The following is a 13,444-nucleotide window of genomic DNA, read 5'->3' as shown; positions in this document are numbered from 1 at the left end:
AATAGCAAGGCTTCGAACATTTTAGTTAAATTAATAATGGCACAGAAGAGCTGGTAATGGATTTCTCTTTACTGAAGTGAGAGGTGGGAAACAAAGGGCCTGCTGGTATTAGCTGTGGGAGAAGGGCCACTTAGAAAGGTATTTAGAAAACTAAAGCCTGACCACAGCTGTCTTATTGTCACACACCCGTGTGCTACCTAGAATCCTCTGGCCTGACCAATGAAAACCACTTAAACAAGATTCATACTTGAGAATGGTCAGAGTAGGGTAAGGAAGGAATGGAGATAAAAGAAAGACAGGTCCATACCTTATACACATAAAGCTCATGAATATCATCTGAGAGTGTGGTGCCATCATCACGCATCAGGGGAGAGAACGCAAAGCCAAAGAGTTTCTTTTCCCCTTTGTCCTTTGCTGCAAGCAGAGCCAAGTATTAGAAGTACCACCGTATTTGTCACCCACACTCTTTTGAACTTTACTTCATTAACTAGGTAGCAACTTGACTACAGGATGATGAGAAACATGCTCGTCTGAATTGCCATGGCTACCATGACCACTGGAGATGCTAACATTTCTGGACTCGATAAAATAGGGAGGGGGATTCTATATGAGTAGTTCAGTAAGTACAAAAGAAAATATTCCAAATAACAATGGGCATTTCAGGTACCAGGAAAAGCAGTATCAGATACCAAAGATTTTTTTTAAATTATTTTCATTTGTGTGTGTGTGTGTGTGTGTGTGTGTGTGTGTGTGTGTGTGTACGTGTGTACACGAAACCAGAAAAGGGCATCAGATCCCCTGGAGCTGGAGTTACAGATGGTTGTGAGTCATCTGATGTCAGTGCTGGGAAGTGAACTCAGGTCCTCTAAAAGAGTAGGTGGTTCTTAACTGCTGAGCCATCTCTCCAGCCCCAAACTCCATGATTTGGAACCATTGCTTTTACAGTCTAAGACATTGCCTCTGATTTCTATTTATTTCTAGTTCCTAATAACAAGAATCTTCACAAGTTTACTTCAAGAGCAGAGTTATGTTTTTATCCTCAAGGGAATTGAAAGGAAAGTCTCACTCACTGGAACAATGCCTGAATTCAAAACGTAGATGGGAGCCCCGGAATCTGTCAATGGGAATAGGTAATTTGATAATTTCTCCCCAACGAGGACTGTTACTGTGGTAGAGAACAAAGGAGTGATAGGAACTTCTGTTTGGTTCTCCAGAACCCAAGCTGATACAGTCCTGTAAAAGAAAAGCAAAATAAGATGTTATTTTCATGGAAGAACTTTAGTTTCTGTCATTAGAATGCTTTATTTTATTCTGTATCAAGATCTTAGTTTTGTACCAGATCAGATGATAATACATTTGACTTAAATCCATTGGAAGTAATTATATAGACAGTGTAATTATTCCAGGAATGCCCAATCTGAGGTCCATGGACCACATACATCCTAGGATAGCTATGAATGTTTCCCAAAACATTTGTAAAGGACAACATGCCAAAATGTCAAAAGGTTAGGCATTACTGACAGCAGTCATAATGTTCCTTGTCTTCCTAGGGTCAGAAGTAAGCACACAACTGTGACAAGCTGAAAGTAGCTGGTTGGTGCACCTGCATCACCAAGGTAAGTTTTACATACTTTCTGAGAAAGGAAATAAGAAGTTCCATGAGAGAACTCAATTATACACAGTATTTTATCAGACCAAGAAGAAATTCTAAATTTTCCTTAATGCTATGTTGAACTATTTTAGGCTACTTTTATTAACTTTTCATAAACAAGATATATCAGATTTAATCTGACTCCAGCTTTGAAACATTACTATGAAGACTTAGCACTGTTCCGACCCTTACCCTGGAAGATGGAATTGTGGGCAACAAAATTAAGGACAGTTCTCTTTCCACACACATTGGAGTGGCTGATAGCTCTGCCTCTCTGGTGCTTCCTTGCATAAGCAATGAGCATGACTACCCAGGGTATTTATTTAATGTTTTACAGTGATACACAAACCACCGTTTCATCCCTGTTTAAACATTTTCCTCTATTTCCATCTGCTTTGGGAGACTATTTTAACTAATTTTGCCTTTTTCCTCTGTAACAGTAGAGCTAATGATTCCAGTTCTGACTTCCCCGTGAGACCTGTAAAAGGCTGATCTGCCAAGTGCACTGGAAATGGAGACTAGCTATTGCTCACCAGGGTCCTCACCATGACAGAACTGAGGAAAACACAGACAAGCTTAAAAAAAAATCAGTTCTCTAGGTCTCCATTGCCAATGAAGAATGACAAAAAAATCCTGTACTACATTGCTGGAAATAATTTCCTCGGTTGAATCTGTTCTTCTCTATTCTAAAACTTGGTGCTAGCAAGTTGTCTAAATCCTACCCTATTTCAAAGAGCAAAAAGACAAAGGAAGACCTAGTAATCACTACAAAAACCAGGCAGCTTTGTGCTTGGTGGAATAGAAAACAGGTAACATGCAGGGCAGAACTAAAGGAATAGGTATAAATTGGAGTAAGAGGCATGCAGGTTAGACACGAGGAAGAATGAATGCAAGGGTATATACGACATTAGGAATCCTTTTCAAACCACCTTTTCAAACCACACTGTAGTATTTCCTGGATGAAAAAAGAAGACGGGGACGACAACACATATGGGGCCATTTGAACTGGGTCCTGCCTAAAGGGAATGATCTTCTGGGCAGACAGGCCATGAAAACACATTAGCTTTCCTTCTAAATTACTAACAAGCCTTACCTTTAAGATTTCTCCATCTGCATAGAGTACATACATGGTCACTTCAATATTCTTTTGTACGCTCTTTCCCCCTCTTTCAAAATCCCCCTTCTCCAGGGTTAGGTACAAATCATTGCGGATATCACCTGTTGAGGGGGGAAAATGCAATGTGTTCATGACCACAGACATCACAAGGCCCTGTTTGCATGGAGGATCAGGCTAGCATTTGAATCCTCAGGGCATTCCAAGCTTGGTTAATAACAATGGACTTTCCGCCAACAAGAGTGCAGCACTATCAGAGGGTTAGTTACATATTCTCTAAGTGTACTCTAAAGGTGTTCACCACAGCTTTCTTAGAGAATCTGATTTGCTATTGGTGTTCAGACTGCTCAGTCTCTCTCCCCTCCAAGATGGCTACAGTATAAGACCCTTAAAGAAGGAAGATTTTAAAAATGATTTTAATCATGTCTGTCTTACTACTAGTCTCTTCTCTTTTCCCTAAGAAATTGTTCCTTTTTTTTTCTTCATAGTTTTCTTTTTACAACTCTCAAAACTTTGGAGTCTGAATAAATGACACATTGCTTCTTTCTGGAAGCTGATGAAAATATGTTTATTACCTAGAGTCATAATGAGAGAAACAACATTTGGTTTTGGTTAGCAAGTAAGCTTCCTGGTTTGGTCAGATATATGTAGCATTGCTATTTTTCTTGTACCAATGGTCTCTCCTCTCTAACCCTGAAAGTGTGTCTTAGGCATCAACTCTGAAGAGGTCTGGCCTGTATGCCAAGGTTTCTTATGAGGTCTTCATGACTCTTCTTTTTCTTCCTCAGGCCACCACCATCCTAGCCCAGGAGCACAGCCTAACAATCACAATTATATGGATACACAGTTTTAAATAACTTGGCTCAAGTAGAGAAGAGCAGTGCATTGCAAATGTTTTTCAGGAGCCTAGAGAACTTTCTCTAATACTGAAATCCATCCTGTTTCCTTAGACTCTCATGAAGGGAAAAAGAAAATGTGTTCTAAAATTCATACATGGTCTTTATCCTATTGCTTATGTGGGCAGGTTGGAAGCTGTCCATTTCTGTAGTTGTCTGTGCTTCAAAGTCTGGCCAATTTAGAACCTTCATCTGTTTCCTTTGTTTGGCCTTCCTCACATATGTTAATAGTACTGATATGTACAGGTGTGGTGGGGAAAGGCAGACAGAAAAAGGAAACTCAAATTCACCAGCTTGTCATTGTCTAGTAACAGGCTGAATAAAATTATTCATGAATGTACTGAAAGCCCCTAAAGTCTAAAATTCAAACTTAACTGGGACATTTCCTATTGAATATAGTTATTATAATGGGATGAACCAGAATAGATGACATGTGAAATATTTAACAACTGAAACTGCCTCTTCTTTTAATAAAAGCCTTTTAGTTGCATGTTAGCTTTCCTGTGAAATTGTAATTATTCAGTTTCTAAAATGATTTTAGCATTAAGTGAATAAATGAACTAAGATAATTTTAATGTCTATTTTATTTTATATGTATGGCATTTTGCCTGCATATCACGTGTGCCTGCTAGAAGACGGAGTCAAAGCTCTTGGAATTGGAATTTCAGATGGTTGTGAACCATCATGAAGGTGCTAGGAACTGAACACGGATCCTCTGCAAGAACAGGAAGTGCTCTTAACTTCCAAGCTGTCTCTCCAGTCCAATTTTAACATTTAATATAAAGACTAGGTAGTTGGTTTACCCTGGTTTTCATTTTCTGGGAGTTATTTTAGAGATAGTCCATGCAGCTTTTAAAAGCAGCTATTTTTTTGGCTACTTGAAATATTATTCTAATGTATACAAACTTGTCATTTCTATGGATTTATGTGTATGTCAGCAATAAACATACCCTTGAAATGGAATGCTTTCAAACTGTTCTAAGCAATAACATTACAGAATATTGATACAAAACTGGGTCTTTTTCTTATAGACTGTTTATACAAAATTTCATCTGTGTTGCTTTATTAGTGAGCTCATGGTTTTTGAGCAGGATTATTTTAAGGGAAAGCGCCAGTTTTAAGATAAGCTAGGCATTCCTTCAGTTTTTACTCTTTTTGAAACAGTGTCTTAGTGATACCCTTGAATAGTTTTAACACAATGACTGCCCTCCGAGGTGCAGACAGAAGCAGCTTGATTTCATCACGTCCCTGGTTGCTATTTATTTAGAGGCTAGATCTGCCTAGACCAGAGATAATCTCAGAACAGGTATTAGACTGCCTTATGGGTTGTAATTTTGCAAATTATGTTTCATTTTAAAAACGACACTTTGTGAAGGTTAATGTCACTTGAGGTGATGCCAGGCTTCTTGTCAAAAGGTCCCAGTGGTATCACTAAAATTGCACTGTTCACTAATTGTCCTAGAATTAGGAGAAAACCTAAAAATCAGTGTGAATAGCCTCAGTGCACCTTATAGTAGTCTCCGAGGGCTCCCCCACTCTTCAATTGTACACATTATATGTTCCCCAAACCCATCACTGGAATCATGCCTCAAGGCTAAGGTACTGTGTTCAGAAATAAATTAACATTCATTGTCAGGAACTACTTTCCATTGAGGGAAGATGACAGGTACTTTGTGATGAAGATGGACAAGAGAGAGCTTAAGTACTAGCTTTGAATGCTTGTATAATAGTGTTTGGCTGATTATATTTTAATGACCCAGAAAACATGTTAAAAATGAATTTCTATGGGCGGTAGTGGAGCACGCCTCTAGTCCCAGCACTTGGGAGGCAGAGGCAGCGGATCTCTGTGAGTTCAAGGCCAGCCTGGCCTACAAGAGCTAGTTCAAGGACAGTCAATGTTACACAGAGAAACCCTGTCTCGAAAACAACAAAAAGAGTATAAAATAATTTTAAAAAATGGATTTTTATCATTTACCCATTGAGATTATAGTAGGTTTTATGTACATATATTTACAAAAAAAATCATAGGTGATACTGGCATTCTTCCTAGTTATATCGTGGGGGCTTGCTGCGAGGGCAGTGAGAAAGACTACTTGAGAGCAAAAGCATGGGCAGCCCTTACGCAGGCAGTCTGGAGAAGTGCTGGGAGGGTGAGATTTATATACAGAATGTGGTATTGTTGAGAGTTGTCCTGCTAATGAGTTGTCATAATTTAGGAAGGGAGCTGGGCACTCTTTGCTGCCTCTCTTTGTTGGGTACTCTCAGTTTTCTAATGATAGCAGAGGACTTAATATTTCATATCTCTTAGTGCCTGTATGCCACGCAACTGTGTTTCTTTCCTGGAGATAAACTAACTGGGTTCATTCTTATAAAAATGACTCAGAATAAACTGTCTCCTCCTCTTTCACAGCTTTTATAAGAACTAGTGTCAGCTGTTGGTATAGCAGCAGGTAATGGGACTAGATACTTAACAGAAGGCAGAGGTAGAGACACTTCCTGTATAGATCTGGCAGTATTTTAGGTATTGTGGGTCAGTTGCATATTATGCTTTCACAATCCTTTATTATGTTAAAAATTCTGGGATAGAAGAATCTAAGTTCAAGACCTATGTATATTACATAGAGAGATACTGTCTCAAAAGACAAAAACAATTTTGACTGGCAATTAATACAAAAACAGATTTCTGTCTGGATTTTGCTCAGGAGATTATAATTTTTATAGACCTTCACATACACACACATATATACATACACATATATATGAACTTTACACACATATATATGTGAATACATAAAATTTCTACTACATGTTAAAAAAAATCCAGACTCCTGTGAGTCTACAGAAAGAACTGCTGGAAACAAAGTTTTGAACCTGAGGCCACATTATCTTAAGAACTGGCCTGAATACTTCTTTAGGATACTACAAAGGAAGAGCTCTGAGAAGGTAACAGTGCTCTTCAGCCACCAGAAACCTTAGCAGGCTGGGGAGAACTCTGACAGTCTAGTCTTCCAAAATGTGCATCCTAGTGACTGAAGAAACACTGCACACAACACAACAGTTTCTTCTAGGAGTAGTCTCTTTATAGATATCAGAACCTCTGAGGTCTAATTTAGATATCAGAATATTCTGCTAGCAAGATTATCTCTTGTTAGATACTCTAGACTTGCTTGGGAGTTTTGGGTTATATGTTTCCATGGTTCTTTGAATGTGACTGGCCCCATAATCTCATAGGGAGTGGCACTATTAGGAGATATAGCTTTGTTGGAGTGAGTATGACCTTGCTGGAAGAAGCGTGCAACTGTAGGGGTGGGTTTGGAGGTTTCCTATGCTCAGAAAAGGATATTTGACTTCCTGTTGTCTGTCTATGAAGAGGTAAGGAGTCTCAGCTCCAGTGCCATGTTTCTTGCCATGATGATAATGGACTGAGCCTCTGAAACTGTAAGCCTGCCCCCCTCAATTAAATGTTTTCTTTATAGAGTTGTTGTGGTCATGGTGTCTCTTCACAGCAATGTAAAGCCTAAGACAGTATCATATTATTCTGGCCTATCTGGCATTCTATCCTGTAAAAATGTTCTATACATATTTGGGTGTACAGTCTGGCTTGTCTTATTTTTACACCCATTCTACATAGATTATTCATATCACAAAGTAGGGGGCTTCGAGTTAAAGTGAAGTGGTATTTAATACTCTATCATTTATACTTTGTTCTAGACAGGACTAGCAAAGGTGTCTGTGGAAATACTTTCTTTCCCTTGAGACTGTGGAAAATAAAAACTGACTTTTTCCTAGAAGACATAGTTGCCTATTTGAGGTGGTGCCAAGTCTTTTTTATTTTTGGAAGAAAAAAGAAGACATATCTTTGTAGCAGCATTTATCAAAACGTGGAGATGCCATTCTACATGGGGTTTCGGCATAGGAGTCCAAATTGTATTTGTGGTAGTTCTTACTTTCTTAAGGTAGTGAAGGAAGAAGACTCTTGGACAGACTGCACTAGATTACCCCAAAATGATAGGATCTTTATTATTCTCACATTGTCTTCAGCCATACACTTCTGGATTCTAGCATTACAAAGTCATAAATACCCTCTGTTCTAACAGGATAATAGTATGGGAGAAAAGTGATGTAGTTCTATCTAATGAATTCTTTATTGGGCCAGGAATGTGATGACCTTCTAACTAAAATAACTTTATTAGTCCTTTCAGAATTTTATACAATCTGTTTTGACCATATCTACCCCCTTCCCTATATACCCAATCTTCTGTCTTCTTCCCCCCCCCCCAAGTCCAATGTATGCCACCCATAAATTCTTGGATGTGTGGCCCTCTACTGGAGCATGATTTACCCAAAAGGGACTACATTCTTTAAAAAAAAATTGACTTATATCCCATTCTTTAGAGGTATGGTCGAAGCTTTATTTCCCCACTTAAAGCCCATAAGGCCAAGCATGCCTTGGTCAAGGACTCATTTTGATAAAGATTGACCACAGGAACACATTTGTAGTAAATCATTCTATCACTGGTCTTGTGAAGAGCTTTCGCACCAAAGTCCTGTTTCTATGTCCTTGCCCTTCTTATGAGCTATGTCCTAACATAACTAAAGAGAGAACTCTTTGCTTTTCTGATTCTGTGGCTCAAAATAATAACTACTCATTTTTGTTTGTTTCATTTTCTGAGATAGGGTTTCCCTGTGTAGCCCTGGCTGTCCTGGAACTTGCTCTGTAGTCCAGGCTACCCTCAAACTCATGGAAATCCACCGGCCTCTTCCTCCTGAGTACTGGGATTAAAAGCATGCACCACCACTGCCTGGCTATTATTTTTTTATAACTTGTGTAATACAAAATATCTCATTTAAAAGTCCTTTTCTCTATCTACATTTCAAACTTGTGAAGATATTTTTAAAAATATTGCAGTATGTCCTCAGATTTTAATGAACACCCAAAGAAACATGGTGTTTAAGATTAGGCTGGTAGCTTTCCTTTTAGCTCTTGTCAATTACCCAGGAAGGCGAGACTGATGAAGGATTAATAATGTACATGACACCCCACCCAGTATTGCAACATTCCATGAAACAAATGGGTATGAGAACAAAGCAGGCAATAAGCAGTCAGGACACACAAAATCAAGAACTTACACCCAACTATCTTCATCTCTGCATCAGAAAGAAAGGGACGAGAATGAGGGGGACAGCACAGAGAAAAATAAGAACAATTAAGACAAACAGGAAAAGAGAAGAAACATCACTTGTAGGTCAGTGATGAAGCATGCACTTTTTTTTATTAAGGATCAAAGAAAATGACAAGAGTGTATTTACAAGCACAAAGGCATAACTCAGAGGCCCTATAAGAGGGGTGGCATGCCTGCATAGCATGTGCAAGTCCAGAGCAACCCAGGGATAAACACTGTTTGCCTGAGCTCTGACTCAGCAGGGACAAACCACCCATACACAAAGCAGAGTTCTTTTTAAGTCATGGCTCACTCAATCTCCTAAATCTCTCTTTTTTTATTTTGAATTTAGATTTTATTTACTGTTATTGTGATTCTGTACACATGTATGATTGTATATGTGAGTGTGGGTTTATGTATGTGTAGAGGGCAGAGGACAACTTTCAGGAGCCAGCTTCATAGTGGGTTCTGGGGATCAAATTCAGACTTGTACAGCAAGTACTTTTACTTACTATGTCACTTTGCCAGTCCTAAGACATGGCTTTGTCATAATATATTTTTTAAAATTTGTGTGTGTGTGTGTGTGCGCACATGCACTTATATACTTGTGTCTATGAAACCCAGGTGAGAGAGTCAGATCCCCTGAAGCTGGAGTTAGAAGTAGTGAGTCATACAATATAGGTGCTGGGAACTGAACCCAGGCTTTCTGCAAGGCAGTGCATACTCTTACCACTGAGCCATCCCTCAGTCCTAACACATGGTTCTTAAAGGGGTTCCCAGACTAGCACCATTCTTCATAACCTAAGAGTTGGTGAGAAAACCAAACTGTTGGGCCCAAACTCAACTTAGAAACTCTTTGAGGTGGGCACAATAATCTGTTTTTCTATGTCTTGCAAGTAATTCTGATTCATATTAACATTAGAAAACCACTGCTTCAGGGGGAGACATGTTCTAATTAGAACAACATACTAAGTCATAGGTGGATTTTTATATTAGGATAGAAGACGATTTAACGATTTTGAAATTTGGCCTATAACCACTAGAGACAATAAATACCCTTAGAAATCCAAGACTTTGAAAACAGAATAAAATACTGTACTTGTCACAGAATCACAAAAGAATTCTCTGTATTTCCATTAACCCCAGGAGACAGGCTTCCCAGGAAAAATAAGAAATAAAATAAGAAGATATAGGTACTAGCACATCGCTGCTGGCTTAAGAATGGTGTCTAGAAGGCTATAGTACCTTCGTGAACAGATATTTTAAGCATGTTACACTCTGCTGGCTTCCAGCATTCTTTGGGGTATCACTGCGGCTAACACTGACCTATGAGTCACTTGTCCCCTGGAATAGCTGTCCTAATCCAGTCTTTTCCACCCACCATCTTTTAAAATACAGGGAAGGGCTAAGGGTGTGCTACGGAGTTATTAGCTTTTGTACTGAATAAAAATAATCTTGAAGGATGGAGAAAATAGAGAAATATTGTGAGTAACCAATAAAAAGTTTTAGGAGCTCAGTTTAAAAAATGAAGAGAAAGCTTAGCTGGTAAAAGTGCCTGCTGCACAAGCATGAGGACCTAGGTTCAGATCTCTATCATCACATAAAAAGCCAAGCACAGTGGTTGATGTCCCTAACTCCAGCATTAGAGCACAGAGACATGTTTCCCAAAGGCTTGCTTGCCAGCTAATCTAGTCAGTTGGTGAGTTCCAGGTTCAATGAAAAGCCTGTCTCAAAAAAAAAAAAGAAAGAAAAAAGATAGTGACAGAAGACACCTGGTGTCAACCTTTGTCTTCTACACACACACACACAAACACACACACACACACACGCACACGCACACGCACAAATATAAACCCACAAACACATATAACACCACATACTTACACAAGACAAAGAACAACTATTAGCTAGGTGTGGTAGGGCCAATGTAATAGCAGTATTTGGGAAGTAGAAGCAAAAGGATCAGGAGTTCAAGGCCAGTCTCATTTATACTCATTTATATAAGGAATTCAAAGCCATCCTATCTCAATCAAGGCTTAAATTCCTGTATCTATTTGTTCTTTTATAATATAACACGGCACTTTCTGTTAGGCATGCCTTTTTATGGGGCCTTAAGGGCAATAGTTCTCAGAATTCCTGCAGTATCACTGTTGCCTTTTGCTCATTACTAATGGCCATGAGTAGAACTAAGTGGCTTAATTAAGGACTCAGCTGTGGCACACAGGCAGTTGTCTTTTGCTTACAGCACCCACCCTGTGTGTATATAAACTCTCATAGAAAACAATGAAAAGAAGTTAGAAAGACCTTTCTAGAAGTGACATGCTAGATATCTGTGCCTAGAGTCCAGCTTAAATCCTCTATGGTGCTCTAGCAACATGTTTTGACAGAGATCTATCTGGGACAGCCTGACAAAAATAGACCACTCCATATGAGTATCTGGTAGTTTCTGCCAAATGCTGGATCACAGCTTGTGAGTAATTCTAATTTTTCATCATTTACTATAACTCCTCAGACTTTAGTGTTAGTGTGCTCACAATTACTGGCACAGTTTCTTTTCTTGTTCTTGCTTCATGTGCCCATGTGTCAAGAAAATAAAGTTTCATCTTCTTCTAAGTTGGCCAGCCCTGTGAAGCTGAGGAACTGTTACAACCCAGGGGCAATGTTCTCTCAGAAGAAGGGTGCCCCAGCTTCAGAAGAAGAAATGGCTGTGACCTACCAGACTCTCCAAGGCTTTTGTTCCTACAGTCATTGTTCCCAAACCAGACTGACCACGTGTATGCATGCACATGAGCTCTTGCTTGCTCCCTCTCTTCCTCCTTCCCTCCCTCCCTCCCTCTCTCCTTCCCTCCCTCTCAAACACACACACACACACACACACACACACACACACACACACACACACCCTCTCTGATGATATACTGGAGCACAATATAAGAAGACGATTGTTGTAATGTCAAGGGTTGCCATTTATGTAAAAGGCTCTTTCCTAAGGAGGAGAAAGGATAGAGTATGGGACAGAATATATACAAAATACTGCTTACTTTTAGCTATAATACTCATCACTGCAAAGGCAGACAACCCAGAAGTAGCACTCGTATGTCCTGGCCCCAGGTCTCCAAGAAATGCCCAATGTCATGCCTTGTAGGGAAAATCATCTGGTGACGCTTTAGCTTCTCAGGAAACAGAATACTTCCTTAACCTCAGCTCGTCTCACTAATGCCTGACATCACACACTTCCTGTAATTTTTAGTGCAGACAAAAATCTGTTCTAAACCTGTGTGTCAATGCTACAAAGTAAGGGAGAGTACTTGAGCAGAAGGTATTTTCCATACATGCAAGTTTTTTTTAATGTGTCTTGCTAATATAATTGTACAAATATATGCATATGTGGAGGTTAAAGGAAAGTCAGATGTTATTTCTCAGAAGCTGTCCACCTTGGATTTTTTTGAGACAGGGTTTTTCACTGGCATGGAGCTCTGCCAATTCTGCTAGGCTGGTTGGCCAGCAAGCCTCAGGAATCTGTTCGTCTTTGCCTCCAAGTGGAGTGCTGAGATTATACCATATACCACTCTACCCAGCTTTTAAAAATGGGTTCTACTGATTGAGCTCAGGTCCTCAAGCTTGCAAAGGAAGCACTCAATTGACCAAGCTGTTTTCCAAGACGTTATGTACAATTTTGACTGACCTTTACTTCTTTCTAGATTCTATCTAGTTAGTTCCAATTCCATGAGCGATTACAAAGTTAATGTCCAGATATTATACAAAAAATAAACTTAAGGAAAAAAAGGGATCAAAGGACATATATTATTCCACCACAGTCAGCCCCTAGACATCTAATTTTGAAAAGGTTATTAGATTCATTAGAACAATTTCAGTTAGCCTATATTCTCTTTCTTTCTTTCTTTTTTTTAAATATTTATTTATTTATTTATTATATATACAATATTCTGTCTGTGTGTATGTCTGCAGGCCAGAAGAGGGCACCAGACCTCATTACAGATGGTTGTGAGCCACCATGTGGTTGCTGGGAATTGAACTCAGGACCTTTGGAAGAGCAGGCAATGCTCTTAACCACTGAGCCATCTCTCCAGCCCCCCTATATTCTCTTTCTAAGTCGCATCGCTGCAAAGCTGAGACTGTTGTTTGGGATTTCCTTTCCCTGGCTATAGGGTACAGACAGGGCTGAAGAATGTGATCAGCAAAATATAGGAGCAGCTTCCAATGAAACACTCACCTGTATGACAGCCAGATGGAGGCCCTTCATAAGCATGAAGTCTCTTAGCACTTAGCAATAAACATAATTGATCTAGTTGGCCTAAATTTGCCATCCAAAGAGCTTCCTGTGTTCATAAGTAGGAAATAAAAGCAGGGCACAGCAGTTTACTCTGAATACACAGTGTCCACAGGGAGGGACTGAAGGTGACAGAAAATAAATCTGGGCAAACAGAGTAGCTAGAACCCATTGTGTGGGCCTTCTCTATGCTCAAGTCACATTCCCCTTTGGGAGTGTACTGGCAAATGTTTCCAATAAGAAAATTTAGTGAAGAACCAGGAAGAACTAAAAAATGATATATAAGGTAGTCACATTTAATCCATCCTGGCCTGGCTCTTCTCAACAAAA

General features: G+C 39.4%; 1 protein-coding gene across 5 annotated transcripts in view; it reads right to left on the bottom strand.

Moving 5' to 3' along the window:
* Dock3 (dedicator of cytokinesis 3) overlaps window positions 1-13,444 on the bottom strand; it is a 364,288-nt gene that overhangs the window by 101,304 nt on the left and 249,540 nt on the right. For all 5 annotated transcript variants that reach the window (XM_075964736.1, XM_075964739.1, XM_075964737.1 and 2 more), the window contains exons 15-17: window positions 2,745-2,869; window positions 1,071-1,233; window positions 308-414 (exon numbers count right to left, since the gene is read on the bottom strand). In XM_075964736.1, the coding sequence (XP_075820851.1) occupies window positions 308-414; window positions 1,071-1,233; window positions 2,745-2,869 (395 nt within the window). The remainder of the gene's footprint in view (window positions 1-307; window positions 415-1,070; window positions 1,234-2,744; window positions 2,870-13,444) is intronic.

The sequence above is a fragment of the Microtus pennsylvanicus genome, chromosome 3 (genome assembly GCF_037038515.1).
Source record: "Microtus pennsylvanicus isolate mMicPen1 chromosome 3, mMicPen1.hap1, whole genome shotgun sequence".
Taxonomy (NCBI): domain Eukaryota; kingdom Metazoa; phylum Chordata; class Mammalia; order Rodentia; family Cricetidae; genus Microtus; species Microtus pennsylvanicus.
This window is presented reverse-complemented; position numbering and strand designations above follow the sequence as displayed.